This window comes from Uloborus diversus, chromosome 2, assembly GCF_026930045.1.
Source record: "Uloborus diversus isolate 005 chromosome 2, Udiv.v.3.1, whole genome shotgun sequence".
Classification (NCBI taxonomy): domain Eukaryota; kingdom Metazoa; phylum Arthropoda; class Arachnida; order Araneae; family Uloboridae; genus Uloborus; species Uloborus diversus.
Window position 1 is genome coordinate 129,182,326 of NC_072732.1, and position 13,324 is coordinate 129,195,649.

General features: G+C 33.5%; 1 protein-coding gene across 1 annotated transcript in view; it reads left to right on the forward strand.

Moving 5' to 3' along the window:
• The window catches only part of LOC129217332 (dnaJ homolog subfamily A member 1-like), a 47,445-nt gene that overhangs the window by 9,155 nt on the left and 24,966 nt on the right, over positions 1-13,324 (forward strand). Inside the window, exon 2 of the mRNA XM_054851614.1 lies at positions 9,150-9,289. Within this exon, the coding sequence (XP_054707589.1) occupies positions 9,158-9,289 (132 nt within the window). The 5' untranslated portion in view covers positions 9,150-9,157. The remainder of the gene's footprint in view (positions 1-9,149; positions 9,290-13,324) is intronic.

A 13,324-nucleotide genomic window follows, 5' to 3' on the forward strand; every position in this document is an offset into this window, starting at 1 on the left:
ACCAATTGAATTAGGATTTGGAGGACAAAAAAAATCTTACATTGAGAGGAACACCTCAGAGCAACAGTAGGATATCTTGTCTTATTCCTAGGATTAGATGTCTTAATGTTGCTCTGAGGCGACGATGTGTATTTCAATAATTTTAAAAAATGAAATTAAATATCCACTAATATTTATAAAATTTTGAAAATCACAGTATCAGAAGTTTTTTTATATCATATTACATGTCAAACCCTATATTTTCATTGCCTATCCTGTATTTTTTTCCTTTTAATTGAAAATATACATGTATTACGGACGTAACGTACTGCTTTTTGTTACGTCCGTAACAAAAAATGTTACGTCTGTAACGCCATTTTTTTTAAAAACTAAAGAAATTCTAATGTTTTAAACTATGGTAAACAATTACTCTGATGAATTGCTAAAAGGACAAAAAAGGATTTCTTTTAATTTTGATTTTTTAGGAAGCAACAACAACTTTTGCTAAATTTTTGTTACGGACGTAACATTGAACTTCATTTTTTAAAAATTTTAATTGCCTAATTTCATTTTGCAAAAAAATAAAAATAAATGCATGTTATTATAGTATTATGTTAATAATTTAAGCTGTACTGCAATTAATTTTATTTATTTTTATTTTGCTATTAGAAATAAGCGTTTGAAAATGGGGTATTTTTTTCTGATTGTTTTGAAGACCCGACTATCATACTTCCAACTAGGAAAAAAATTTATTATTTAATTTTTATTAAAAAAGCAATGCAATATTCTGAAACTACACATTGCAAGCTTTACAATGATGTATAATATAGCAAAATAACTGCAATATGAAATTTTGACCTACTGGTTTCACTTTTCATGGAATTGCCCATAAGTTTGAATTTAAATAGAACATTTTAAATAAGAAAGACAAAGTAGAACAATGACCCTAGTTGATAGCAGTGAACTCAAAGAAAGGACAAACCAGAGCTGAGACAGCACATGCGATGTGCGCTCTTAATGCACATTTGAAGGCCATTTTGCAATTACCAAGGTCGTTCCACTAACTATACATTAGGTATTTACTTCTCTAGAAATTAATTTCAACCATTCGTAGATTCAAATTTGAGATAATTATATTTTATCAGCTGATTTTCGCAAGTTTGGTGGAAAATGAGGCTAAATTCTTGAAATTGAACCTCAAATGGGCAGCTAAGGATATTGTTTGATTTAACTGAAATTTTGTGTGATAAATAGGCTTGGTAAGAGGCAACTTTTCCACATACATGCTAAACATGTTTCTCAATTTCGTTATTTTCACTCCGCTCTACTGTACAGCCTTTCTCTGTCATCCAGTTAGAAGCATATATCTCTTACTGTGTTATCTTCATTTTAAAGTAGTTTAAAACACTGCATAGTCAAGTATCTTCAATCATCCAATTTTAAAATTTAACATAAATTTACATCATACCCAATTTTGATAATCACTTGATATACCAAGACAATTTTTAATGTTACAAAATGTATTAAATTTTGGGCACATACAAATGAATTAGAATGTAAAACTAAAATTACAATTTCTTTTCCCTCATAATATGTCTCAAACTCGGCATATTCATTATTTCCTTGGTTAGTTTCAATGAAAGATATATGTGGTTCAGAGCTAATCAGATTGGATACTGAGCTTGAAACAAAGAGGTTTTATTCTTTACAAAATATATCTAGACATGCTCCTTTTTTGTCAAGATTTTTCGAGTACAAATCATGTCCAGATGCGTACAATTTTGGACACTTTTGCTCAGTAATGCCTATTATAAATTTAACAACATACACTGGTGTGCAAAAATTAAGGACGAAGTCGAATAGCATATCAGCTGAACGAAGAGGCAGAGCGGACAGAAAGACCAATCGGGAGATTAAGGTGATGTACGGTAGCACATGCGCAGATATGCAGGTAGACGTAATGGGGGAGTGTCCGAGTAGTATAAAGCATGTTGTCGGTGTAAGATCAGTATTTCTGGCAAAGAGATTGCGTGCCGTATAGCAGTTAAAATCATACCGAGTTGCTGCCTCGGCGAGAAATAGCGAATAATCAATCTGTTAAACATCTGGATGCTTTTACCCAAGGTCGAATCATATTGTCTTACAGGCCAGAAGAAACAGGCGGCAGACAGCGGGAGAAATCGCTAGACACACGGACGACCGATATCGCGTTTTACTGTGGCCAGAAGACTGCACGGTGGTGGTCTGTTTGCACAACGCCCTATACGGTGTGCAACGCATGCCCATCGGAGAAAGCGTTCTCTGTCGTGCCGGGAACATCGGAATTGGAGAGACAATGAATGGGGACGAGTACTCTTGATAGATGAGAGCAGATTCATTCTGAGTAGCGATTCTCATCGCATACTCAGCTGGAGAGAGCGGGGAAGCCGCAATCATCCCTCGAACATCATTGAAAGGGACAGGTATGGAGGTCGCTGTGTTCTCGTTTGGGGAGGCATCATGCTTGGTAGTCGTACAGCCCTTCACATCTTCAACGCAGGTTCGGTCAACGGGACCCGTTATTGTAACGAGATTCTTCTTCCATATGTGCGTCTTTTTAGAGGCGCTATGGGTCCGCAGTTATTTTTCATGGATGACAATGCACCATGTCATCGCACAGTAGCTGCCGAACAGCTCTTAGAATGTGAGGATATTGAACGTATAGATTGGCTGGCACGATCTCTGGATCTCATTCCCATCGAGCATGTATGGTATTTTCTAGGCAGACGCTTGGCAGCTCGTACCTTACCACCAGTAACGATTCGTGAGCTTCGATTGGCACTGCAAGACGAATGGGCAGCAATGCCTCAACAACTCATTGACACCCTCACTCTCAGCATGGGCAGACGCTGTGAAACCTGCCTAGCAGTCGGGGGAGATCATATCCCCTACTAAAGACCGGATGTTTCTTGCTGGACACTAGTGGTGCGACATCGATGTTGGAAATTAAAACATTGATGGTATTGATACATCGACCAAAAAACATCGATGTTTTAAAACATCGATCTTTTTGTCAATATTTAACATACATTTTTTAGCATACTACACTACAAACTTACATAGATGATAATCTCTAACAAATGTTTCTTAATGGATCAGGGAATTCTTTTGGCATTGCGTCTAATTTAAGCAATACAAAAGAATACGAACCCCACGAATATATTGAAACTACTGCAAATCATAAATGCAATTTAAAAGGAATAATTTCGCAACATCTTGGTACTATGTTGAGACAAAAAATGATAATAAGACATGCAACAATTAATACGAACTAGTTAAATCTGTGAAAAAATATATCATAGCACTTACCGTCAATTGTATGATGAGAAAGAGTTATGCAAATTATATTAAAAGTACAAAATTAATTCTGACAATTATTATTAAGAGCAAGAAATATGTTTTGAACTGTTAGTGCAATATAATTAAACACAAATTGTGAGTAATTCAGGGACGGCTTGTTGAGGGTAGACTCAGTGGCGGATACAACTGAGGGGGTCAAGTGGGTCATAACCCCCCCCCCCCAACCTGCAACAGTATTTGAATGTTTGCTCGGAAAAATTAAAAACTTGATTGAAACCGTAAGAAGTGTATACAAGGAGGACGGGGCAATCATGGAAGTCATGACCTCCTCCTCTCGTCAAAATCTGCGGCAATACTTTGTAATCTGTTTCAAGCTTCATTGCATTTGAGTAGTGAAAATGACTACTTGAAAAAAAAAAAAAAAAAAGCCGGACCGAAATCATAATAAATAGTAAATAGTTCTCGATTTTTTTTTTGGGGAGGGGGAGGTATTAACTGTCACTTTTCTATTTATAGCATGTGTATTTAAAATATGTAGACAGTAAAGATAGCTTTTCTTGAGACAGTTAGTCTGCAGCGCTGAGTTCAGGAGCTAGTATAATGAAAAGTAATAAAGAAGTGTCTGACGCCCGTTTGCTTTTTATAAGCAACAAATTTAATCAATGATAGTTTTTGTGAAACTATATCCAAAGCTTCAGGCATCGCTTCAATCGATAAAACATTTTAGTCCGTAAATATTTTTTTTTCTGTAAGTCTCTATATATTAGAATTTCTTTGTGTTGTAAGTTTTAAATTGTTCAGTTTTTAGTCGTGCTGAGTTTATTTTTAAAAGTGCTGTAAATAGTTTTAGTTTAAATCAGTGTTTAGGATTTATTATCGTGCAAGAAATGTAAACTTTGAGTGTCGTGTTAGCACAAAACCTCATTATACATAAGTTCTCGCAGAGGTGCCCACATAGACAATGGCGGATACAAAAAGAGGGTCATAGGGGTCATGACCCCCCCCCCCCCCTCCCCCCCCAAAAAAGTCGACAATATTATCCGTTCGCATTGTATTCAAACACTTTATGGACAAAATGTAAGTGATTTCAGTTTTTGAATTATTTTTAAAAGTAAATACTTGAAATACTACTACTTTTAATTGTTTATAAAATTTATTCGTGAGGTTTTTGTCCAATTCGGTGCCATATCCCTGACCAATGTGATATTTTTTAAACACCTAAGCAGTTTCGGAAATTTTTCTTACAAAAACCATAAGTTTATTCATGGAAAAGGGGTGAGGGTCGCTCTTTAGCATGAGCCCCCCTAAAATGTTAGTCTGTATCCGCTCTTGGGTAGACAATAAGTAACACCCAATATTTGGTGTTTAAGTGAATTTCTCTTTTCGCTGACTATTCCACCAAACAGAGAAAAAACAAAAGTCGCCATCATTATCAAATTCTTCGACACAACTTTTAACAGTTCTGATCTTGTACAGTAATAATATTCACCGTAGTAATATATAGGATTCTCCTTTAGTTTAAGAATTGGAGTCTTAGAATCGACTGCAAGTTCTGGCAACAGACTACCAGTGTCGAGTTCTTCCAATAGCTTTGACCTCTTCCTCACCCTCCAGTTATCTTTTACCATCATGTAGTGATCTTCCCAAAAATCATCCTTTACACAGCAAAATCGTTGTTTTTAAATGTGCGCAAATAAATGAAATTTTTGGAGCAATTCCATACGTAAACTTAATTACCTAGCAAGGAAATTAGAGCAAATTTTACTATAATTTTTAATTATAGTACAAAAACATCAACATCGAAACCAAAACATCGATGTTCCGAAAACATCGAAAGTAAAACATCGATGTTTTAACAAAAACATCGATGTTTCTAAAACATCGACGTCGCACCCCTACTGGACACCCATCACAGGGATGTTTCGGCCTTCAGTCACATTGCGCTCCATGCTACTTTTTCAATAAAGCTTCTTTTTATCCCTCTGATTTCTCTTTTAGTAAGTGTTGCTTACATTACACATGTCCTTGCGTATTGGGGATCTTACGGTATTAAATGTGTTGATTTGGAAAGCTTTTGTATAAAGTTATATTGAAAAAACCACCTCGTCCTTAATTTTTGCACACCAGTGTATGCTAACAAAATTTTTAATCTAATTACACTTTTCATCATTTTTTTTTTAAATCTTGTGTTTGACTTAATTATTGTTAAGCCAAAAACTTTAAATATTTCTTTCAGGGTTGGCAAAACCCGGGTTTTTTAAAAAAGCCCATGGACCCAGGGTTTTTTGGGTTTTTTTAAATAAAACCCCCCTCCCCCCCAAAAAAAAACCAACTAAAGCTGTGTTTTTTAAAAGAAATGTGGATTTTTTGTCTTTTTTAGGGAAAATGTGGGGTAAATGTAGCATATTGTAGCATAAGTATATAGACGAAGGGCAAAAATTGTCTTGGGGTAAAAAAAAAGCTAAAAAACTAGTTAAAATTCAGCGTATTCTGAAGAAAAGTATAAAAGACAACAAAACCCAAGAATGGTGAAGTTTCAGATTTTTTAGTTTCCATGATTACCAACAGTTAAGGCAGTTACTTCTCAAGTGATTCGTTTTTAATAACTTTTTTTTTTTGCATTTTACTTTATTGTATTTCATTTTGTTATGCAAAACTACTGTAGAACTTCAAGTAGTTTAAATCCTTTTTTACTGAATTCCAGCTTAATCAAGACATTTCTTTGAATTTTATAATGCCTGTTTTTCTATTTCTGTGTACAGAGTAACAAATGTTAAAACTTTTTTCTAAGATAATGAAAATACCGTACATCCTATTCTGTTTTCTGTCCGACCGTTTGTAAACCTGTTAATTTCTAAAAAATATACCTTGTTTATTCGTGATTTGTGAGGTGTTGGTTGCAGAAAATAATTCACATGAAAGCCTTTTTAGCTAGAGCAGTTTGCTCTGTACAATCTACAAATATTGAGAAAATCACACGTGTCAGGACTTAGTAAAGATAATTTCAGTTATTTATTGACCAGTTAAAGAAAGAAGTTAAATATATTTATTTAAAATCTTTGAAGTATTTTTTAATGCCGTTAAGAGTTAAGAAATACTATTAAAGTTCAAAATTCATTTTTTATGCCCATTGCGTGTGGTGAAGACCAAATAAAAAAGAAGTTTAAATTGTAAAAATATTTAAATTAAATTTTTTTAAAAAAACTTTTCAGAAAATTAAAAACCCAAAAGTGGGCTAAATAATGGGTTTTTTTCAAAAAAAAAACCCATTGGGTCCAATCCGACCAACCCTGATTTCTTTATATAGCAAAGTATCATTCACATGACTAATAACTAAATTTTTTACCACCCCCCCTCCTTCCACTCCCCTTTTAAAGTAAGTAACAATTACAAAACCACAAAATTTATCAAATAAAAAGAAATTGAAGAAGAAACATAGAATAAGATATTTGTTCCACTAATTTTATTACGTTATTTTTCTTTAAAACCTATTACAATAGATTTAAAATATTAAGTGATTCTACTTCCAAACTTTTATCCACATTTATCAGTACTATTCAACAGGTTTAAAATAATTATAAATTTTTCAAACAAATAAATAATTTTTACAATTAATAATAATTAAAAAAAAAAAGTAAAATCTGTGACCTACTTCTCTCAATTAATTCTAATTTGAATTCCGAAACTTTGAATTCAAATTATGTTTTTCGCAATCACGAGTTGCGACAAGACCCTACTGATTAGAGTTATTTTGTCTAGAAACGGCTCCCCCCCCCCCAAGCATGTCCCTCCTCCTGGGTGGTTACGTGTGTATTGTTGTGTGTGTAGGCTTACGTGTGTGCACGTAGGCGTGTGTAAAGGCGTGCGCATGTAGGGGAGTGTATATGAGCATGCGTGTGTAGGACATGGACGCCACCGCCCAGCAAAAGTGGATTCCGGTGGACAGTGCTCAGGACCAGCTGCGCCGCCGCCGGTGGACGGTGGTGCTGCAGCCCTGCTCCAAGTTGAAAAAGGAACCGTAACGTCAAGGACAGTCAAATGAAAGCAATAAGCAATCGTGATTGCTCAAAAAAAAAACTCCTCCTAACCCTTTTCACAAACACGTAAAATAACTGAAAACTAGGAAACACTCTTATAATCAGTTACTTGACAATATTCAACTAAAATAGCATTAATTTCATGCCTTGGGTAAATGTTTTCCTCTATTTAAAGCATGCTCTATTATGTGATGATAGTGTTTTAGATCCGACAGTGCTATGTTTAGCGAAATATTTCAATATGAACCCATTGTGATCCCATTTTGAAACTTCTACAGCCATTTCAGTAATATATAAACATTTTTCAAAAAAAATTGAAGAAAATGGAATTGGCGCATTTTGAGAAATTTAAATTTTAATCTAAATTTAATTAAAAATTCTTTTCAGGCCTAATCATGTCGGGTATCATCGGAACGGTCAATAGAAAGGCTGTCAAATGGCACTTGTTTCAGCTCTCTATCTTAATTAGAAAATATTCTACGTCATTTTGAAAATTATGTCATTCACGTGTTTTGACCTATTTTTGGTACTTTTACAGCGCTGTATCTTCAAAACTGTTTCGTATTTTTCGAAAAAAATTTACATTTTTCTATGTCTGTATAAATACTACCTCTAAATTTCAGCAAAATCCGAGATGGTGAGGAAAATTTTTGCCAAAAGTTGCGTTGCTTTGACGTGGAGTGACTAACCCAAAGTTTTTCCTACGGACTACAATGTATATCTTACATTTTTGTCGCGTTTAACTTTTAACAGTCCGGAATACTCCCCGCATGTCTCAAATTTTTCAGGTTTCGAAAGCAATTCCAACTCTGCATTGTTTTGTCTGATTTCGAGTCATTGGGATGCATCCTGTTCCTCATAGGAGTTCTGAGGCGATATGTATCCAAATTGTAAAATAATGTTTGATTAAACTCACAGCCAATAACATATTTAGGTACTTTTCCGTTAGCCGGGCGCAAGCGATAATTCGCCAAATGATTCTCTAAGAGAATAAGCCCAACAAGGGTTGTAAGAAAATTTGCGGGTTTCTGCAATTATTTGGCGTTAGCAAAATTCTTTTTCTCATATTCCCAACGTTTACTGTCCATGTAGCAGTTAAAAAAAACCCTCTTGAACACTAAAACAAACATAACAATTTACGAGACAATTAAAAAGACAGAATTGCCTAAGACAAAAAGAAAAAAAAACTCCTATCAACCTCACAACCGCCCACACTCTCATTCTAAACAATTCATTCCTTCTAACACACGTGTCTTATACATGCGGACTCGGCACATGCCAATCGCGTCAACCCGCACCCAGCTGACACGACACGTGCACAGAACGAATTTGCATGGGGATCGATCATCTTTTTAGCCAACAGAACAGAACATTTGGCGATTTTCGCTTGCGCCCGGCTAACCGAAAAGTACTCATATTTGTAAAATATGCATTCTAAAATTGTTTGTTTAATTTGAAATAACTGCTGTAAATATATTTCAAGCCAATCATGGGTAGGGAAAGAAAAACTTCAATGTGAGCCAGAACTTCATACATCAAACTTTTCTCCTAGGGTTGGAAATCTAGATGCTAATTAAAAATTTTTGGTTGCAAAACATGATTTTAATAACTGCTGATTTCTAACACCAATATTATTCTGCTGTGTCGTAGCTTCAATGTCAAATGCATTCTCTGAAATATTTAGATTAATAACAAAAATTTCAAAATCATTCTTTAATTTAGTGTCTTTTTGCTCAATGTTTAAAATTTTTTATATAGTTTGTATGAAAAAATGTAATATGTTTTCTGTTTTAGATTTGAAAATGGTCAAAGAAACAACTTATTATGATATACTTGGAGTGAAACCAAGTTGCACTCTTGATGAACTGAAAAAATCATACAGAAAATTAGCACTGAAGTACCATCCAGATAAAAATCCATCTGAAGGCGATAGGGTATAATTTTTTTAAATCAATTTTGCCAGGGTTTAAATTTCTATGTTTTCTTTTGTTTATACATATTACGAAACTAATAATTGTTTAGTGATCACAGAAAAAAAAAATGAATAAGCCTAACTAAATTATCAATTTGTAACTAAAAATACATTATGAAACCATTGTAAAATAAATAAATACAGGGCCAGATTTAAGGGTGGGCAAGCGGGGCAAAGGGCGCAATAAAATATTTACAAAATATCTTAACTTTCACGGGTCGAAAATATCGGATATATACATCAAAATATTCGGATATATATCAAAGTATCGTATATTTTCGAAAATATGATCTTTTCGAACCCTGATTAGAGGCCTCCACTCCTTCGTTACCCCGGGGCCTCCACACTTCCAAATCCGGCCCTGAATAAGTACGTATCCATTCTTTCTTGGGCAGGTAAACAACAGTATCTACATTTTTTTTTTTTTGACCGGGTTCTGTTTTAGACTGTCAAAAACTTGTTTAAAACAGGACAGGTGGTTTTACTGTCCGAAAGTGTCTTAAACTGTCCAAAAGTATGTTAAAGCTAAAGAGGTGTAATCAAATAATTTTGTATTTACTGCAATATTTCTAATGCATAAATATAAATACTAATAAATTTCAATTAATGAATGATAATACAATCAATTCACAATAACTTGAATCTAAAGGGATCGACGAAAAACTTTGACTTACCACTAGCTTCAGTTTTCCATATTTCAATATTAAAAACCATCGAATATTTTAATAAATGTGTACATATAACGGACAAAATTATGGAACTTAAAGGTTTTAAGCACAATATGCACAGTTTAATCAAAAATACTGAGAGAAAGAAAATCAAAAGCATGGTTTTGATTTCGATACTACTGGAACCACTTGAATAGAGCTGATTCTACTTCAGCAAAGGTGCGCATCTTCATTCGTTTCAAATTCGGTTTCATGGATTCTGCCTCTTTAGAAGTTTCTTTTTCTTTTAATATCATTGACAGAGTACTTGGTTAGACATCTTTAATAGCAAAGAAAACTCACTTTGCCTCTCAGCAACTTATCAGCAAATATTTGAACTAAAGACTGTAAAGACTGAAGGGGAACGCATCATTACTTAGGTCCGCCTTTGAATAAAAGTATAATTGACAGCTTAAAAGCAAGTTTGCAGTCCAGCAACATGTCATAGTGTAAACAATACAGTACAACAAAAGAAAGCAAACTAACTCATTTCTATATGTGTAACAACTTTATTGCACTTCGGCTTAATAGGTGCTCTTCTTGCTTTAGAGGTCTGTTGTGCAGGAATTGCAAGTGAAGGTAAATTTTTCTCTCATAAACACTTGTTTTTTTTTCTTCATTCTTTCAAAATAAATTTCGAGTCATCTTTGAAAAAACTTAGAGTTAAAGGAAATTAACTACAAGATATTGAGAATAATTAGCATGGATTGAAAGACAAAAGGGTCGGGACTTGATGAAAACTTAGAGTTTCAGTTAATATTCGAGTTATTGGACTTCGAGTTATTGCGAATTGGCTGTATTTTTCTCTAAAAAGTTCATTAAAAATAATCTAATTTTAAAAAATTGCGAATAATTCTATAATATAAAAATTACGACATGTAACAGTTGGTAGAGTTATGAATGGAAATTCACAACACTACTAAAACAACTAATTTCAGTTACAACACATAAGAAAGTTACTAAATCTGTAATATTTAGATGCAAAAAAAAGAAGCTTAATTTTTTAAATGGTTTCTGCATGTAAGTTTTGCATACTATTTTAGCAAAAATTATTTTTTTAATCATAAATTAAAGAACAAATTGATGATTAAATATATGGACTTATATATTGGCATTTTCCTAAATTAGATTTTTAGTAAAGTAGTTTTAGATCATGAAATGGCATTATAATAAAGAGAAGAAAATCTTCACAAAGCTGGCTGTAAAAACTCTCAAATACAGTCGAGCCTCCATATATCGAACTTCCACATATCGAAATTTTCTATATATCGAATTCGCAGCAAATTTCTATGTTCATTGCATAGAAAAACTGTTTCTATATATCGAAAAAATCTCTATATATCGAAATTATTTTTCGAGATATTCGAAGTTTTTTTCCGCTTTAGACTTTATCTGATGAAAAATGAAGGTTGGGGGAGAACATTATGTTCACTAAAGGTTGCTACGAAACTCATAAGGAATCTGAGGTTGAGGGGTGAGTATAGATAGGTCGTTGTTCCGTTCTGGAGTTCTGAAATTCCCTCGAGTTCATTTCAAATCTTAGTTGTAACCAGTAAGACTGTAAAATCAGTTTCAAGTTATCCTTTTTGTCTGTTGATTATCATTCCCAGTCTTTTCAGCTTCAGTAAAAATCGTTCAAGTTAAGTAGATTGATTTTTTACTTTTCTCCCGATTACATTGTCAGAACGAAAATCCCCTCATGTTGCGAATCAAGTTGAACTGCCGAAGAATAAAGATGTATTGAAGGCACAAAAATGTCATTTCTGTTAATTTTTCAGTTATTAACTTTCGTTTAATCCGATGCTCGTATAAATTAGAAATTGGGTTTCATGCACGAAAATTAGCTTTAATTTTAATGTTTTAGGAGATTTTTATGATAAAATAAGATCGTTTCCATGTATCGAAATTTCTATATATCGAATTTTTTTCCGGCAATTTGCTACTTCGATATATGGAGGTCCGACTGTATATTTTTTTCCTTCAGTTCACAAATATAGTCCATTTATTGCATTTAAATCAATTATTGCAATATCTTTTGAGCACTTTCATTTGCACACATGCATAATGTAATTTATGTGTTCACAAATTGTTCACATTTAAATTTTCAAGGAAAATTCTTAATGCTGTGAGGGAATCACAATTATTGAAAAAGAGAAAAAGTAGTACAATACGGCCCTGAGAACTTGGCATTCAATCACCCGTGTGATTCTAGAAAACTCGGCTGATCCTGGCTGGGCAAGGAAACCTGTTCTGTGCATGTTTCCAAGAACAGGAAAATTTTACCAATGGACTACAGAATTTTTTGTTTTCATTTTTAATATGCTCAGAATGACCTAAAAACCTCAGAAAACACTTTTTTTCGCCATCTCAAGGCGATATTTTAAGTTATTTACAACTAAAAACTGATTAGTTTCGTTTTCTGCTGAAACGGGGAGCCACTTGACTTTCCGAGAAGTGACAAGAGATGTGCCTCGTTTCGTGGTTGCTTAAGGTCTTTCTTCGATATCCGTATGCTTTATGTAGGGTGCTTCAGGTACTTCTGTGTTTAGTTAGGGTATTAATTTAAGTATTTCTTGTGTTTATTTATCTGTCAAAAATGTTTTTTGTGATTATTACATGGTTTAATGTTATCAGTTTCCAAACCACGTTCTTAAAAGAAAAAAAATATATATATCCACTGTATATTCTATTCTTTCCCTGCGCTTGCTTGCGTTATTGTTCAAATTTTCGAGACTTCTCCCATTTACCCTAGGGAAGCGAGGAATGTACAGATTAAAGGGGAATGACACTTTCCAGGAATTTAGAGGTCGCACACCTGCAGGTGGTCAATGGTCACCTGAGACATTTGTTTTAGATGAACAAAAGACATAACATAAACATGAAACATAATACATATTATAATCAAGGAATTGATCTTGCTTTGAAAGCATATTAGTGTAGGCAGAAATTCAATTAATTTCATGCATCAAATATAGAAGTTATTTCAAGAGTTATGAAAAGTGATTTATCAACTTTTTTTTTAATGCTCATAAATAAGGAAAAAAAACTTCACTCTTTTGCTATCTAATATATGACTTTTCCATCCTTAATTTCGCTTAAACATTGATTTATATAAAAAATTATTTTAATAGTTTTTATGTCCTAGGTTCTACTAAAGTTGCTTGTTTTTCGAAGTTCTCACAACTTCAACAATAACTTTTTTAGGCCCTTTATTACATTTTTATAAAGTTTTTTTTTTTTGCATTAATGTTAAGAACAGAAAAAAATGGGCTAAAATTGTTTAAAAAAAT